Genomic DNA, 1,842 nt, shown 5'->3' on the forward strand with positions numbered 1-1,842 from the left:
TCAGAGATACCTCATAAGCTAAGTACAGATAAAAGATTAATAAACAGATACTCTGACTCTCCCAAGATTTTAAGGCCTACCACATGATCAGATAATGATCAAGGATACAGCGAGAATGGTAGTGCAATACCCTTGCCCCTGTTGAAAGAGTTCCCATGATTTACTCTGGAATAAGAATCAACTTTCAAATGATGCATAACATTGAGAAACACTTCCTTATGAAACACAAACTGAATATGGAAAATGGTGTAAACAACATCAAGGAAAAGTCCTGCTGATTGGTCCAAACCTTGGAGGTCTGGCATATAAAATGGCCAGAATGCAAGAACTCATCATATTGTAGGAAACTCACCTGTTAACAGGAACCTCCAACCATCTTGACACCATGACCAACTCTTGCTGCTCCCCTTGCAGTCAGCTTGGTTGCTGCAGGACTACCTGCTGCAGACCAACCTATGTGACCAGTTGCAGTCCATCCCGCTACCAGCCCAGCTGCTGTGAAACCACCTGCTGTAGGACCACCTGCTGTAAGCCAACCAGTATAAACAGCTGCTGCCAGCCCAGCATGTGTGAAACCACCTGCTATAAGCCAATCTGTATAACTAGCTGCTGCAGCCCACCCTGTTGCCAGCCCAGCTGCTGTGAAACCACCTGCTATAGGACCACCTGCTGCTGTTATAAGCCAACCTGTGCAACAAATTGCTGCCAGCCCAGTTGCTATGAAACCACCTGCTGCAAACCAGCCTGTGTGACCAGCTGCTGTAGCCCACCCTGCTGTCAGCCCAGCAGCTGTGAAACCACCTGCTACAGGACCACCTGCTGCTGTAAGCCAACCTGTGTGACCAGCTGCTGCCAACCCAGCTGCTGTGAAACCACCTGCTGCAAACCAGCCTGTGTGGCCAGTTGCTGCAGCCCACCCTGTTGTCAGCCCAGCTGCTGTGAAACCACCTGCTGTAGGACCACCTGCTATAAGCCACCATGTGTAACCAGCTGCTGCCATTCCAGCAACTGTGAAACCACTTGCTATAAGCCAACATGTATAACCAGCTGCTGCCAGCCCAGCTGCTGTGAAACCTCCTGCTGTAGGACCACCTGCTGTAAACCAACCTGTGTGATCAGCTGCTGCCAACCCAGCTGCTGTGAAACCACCTGCTGTAGGACCACCTGCTGTAAACCAACCTGTGTGATCAGCTGCTGCCAACCCAGCTGCTGTGAAACCACTTGTTGCAAACCAGTCTGTGTGACCAGCTGCTACAGCCCACCATGCTGCCAGCCCAGCTGCTGTGAAACCACCTGTTGTAGGACCACCTGCTGTAAGCCAACCTGTGTAACCAGCTGCTGCCAGCCCAGCTGCTGTGAAACCACCTGCTGTAGGAGCACCTGCTGTAAGCCAGCCTGTGTGACCAGCTGCTGCAGCCCACCCTGCTGCTGTGAGTCCAGCTCCTGCAAACCCTGCTACTGATCAACTTTCCAACTGAACAATACCACACAATCATACTTCTGTCACACAAATCTTGCCATGTGCACATAAGCTCACATATTAATGTGAGGTTATCACCACTTTGGAAACGTATTCATTACTTTGATGGGATGTAAGGCCTCTCTCTCTCTCTCTCTCTCTCTCTCTCTCTCTAATGTAGATCATGTGCTGGCTTCAGAGACAGATATGGAAGCCAGTCTTCAGCTTCTCTTCTGAGCCCAGATCTTTATCTTTCTCTCTGAACTACTGAGAATTAAAATTAAAAATTAATTAAAATTATCAAAAATGTATGGAAACTTAATAAATTCTGGACTATTATTCATTCCATATTGTCTATTGTTATTATACTTTGATAAAGCACT

The 1,842-nt window shown here is 48.2% G+C and overlaps 1 protein-coding gene across 1 annotated transcript; it reads left to right on the forward strand.

Annotated features, from left to right (window-relative positions):
- The first annotated feature begins 334 nt into the window (after positions 1–334).
- Positions 335–1,462, forward strand: Krtap9-5 (keratin associated protein 9-5). The gene has a single exon (NM_001085527.2). The coding sequence runs from the start codon at positions 386–388 to the stop codon at positions 1,460–1,462; it is 1,077 nt and encodes a 358-aa protein (NP_001078996.1). The 5' UTR covers positions 335–385.
- The last annotated feature ends 380 nt before the right edge of the window (positions 1,463–1,842 follow it).

This window comes from Mus musculus, chromosome 11 (assembly GCF_000001635.26).
Source record: "Mus musculus strain C57BL/6J chromosome 11, GRCm38.p6 C57BL/6J".
Lineage (NCBI taxonomy): Eukaryota > Metazoa > Chordata > Mammalia > Rodentia > Muridae > Mus > Mus musculus.

Coding starts and splice junctions, on each gene's coding strand:
- Krtap9-5 (NM_001085527.2), top strand. CDS start 386: ATGACCAACTCTTGCTGCTCCCCTTGCAGTCAGCTTGGTTGCTGCAGG.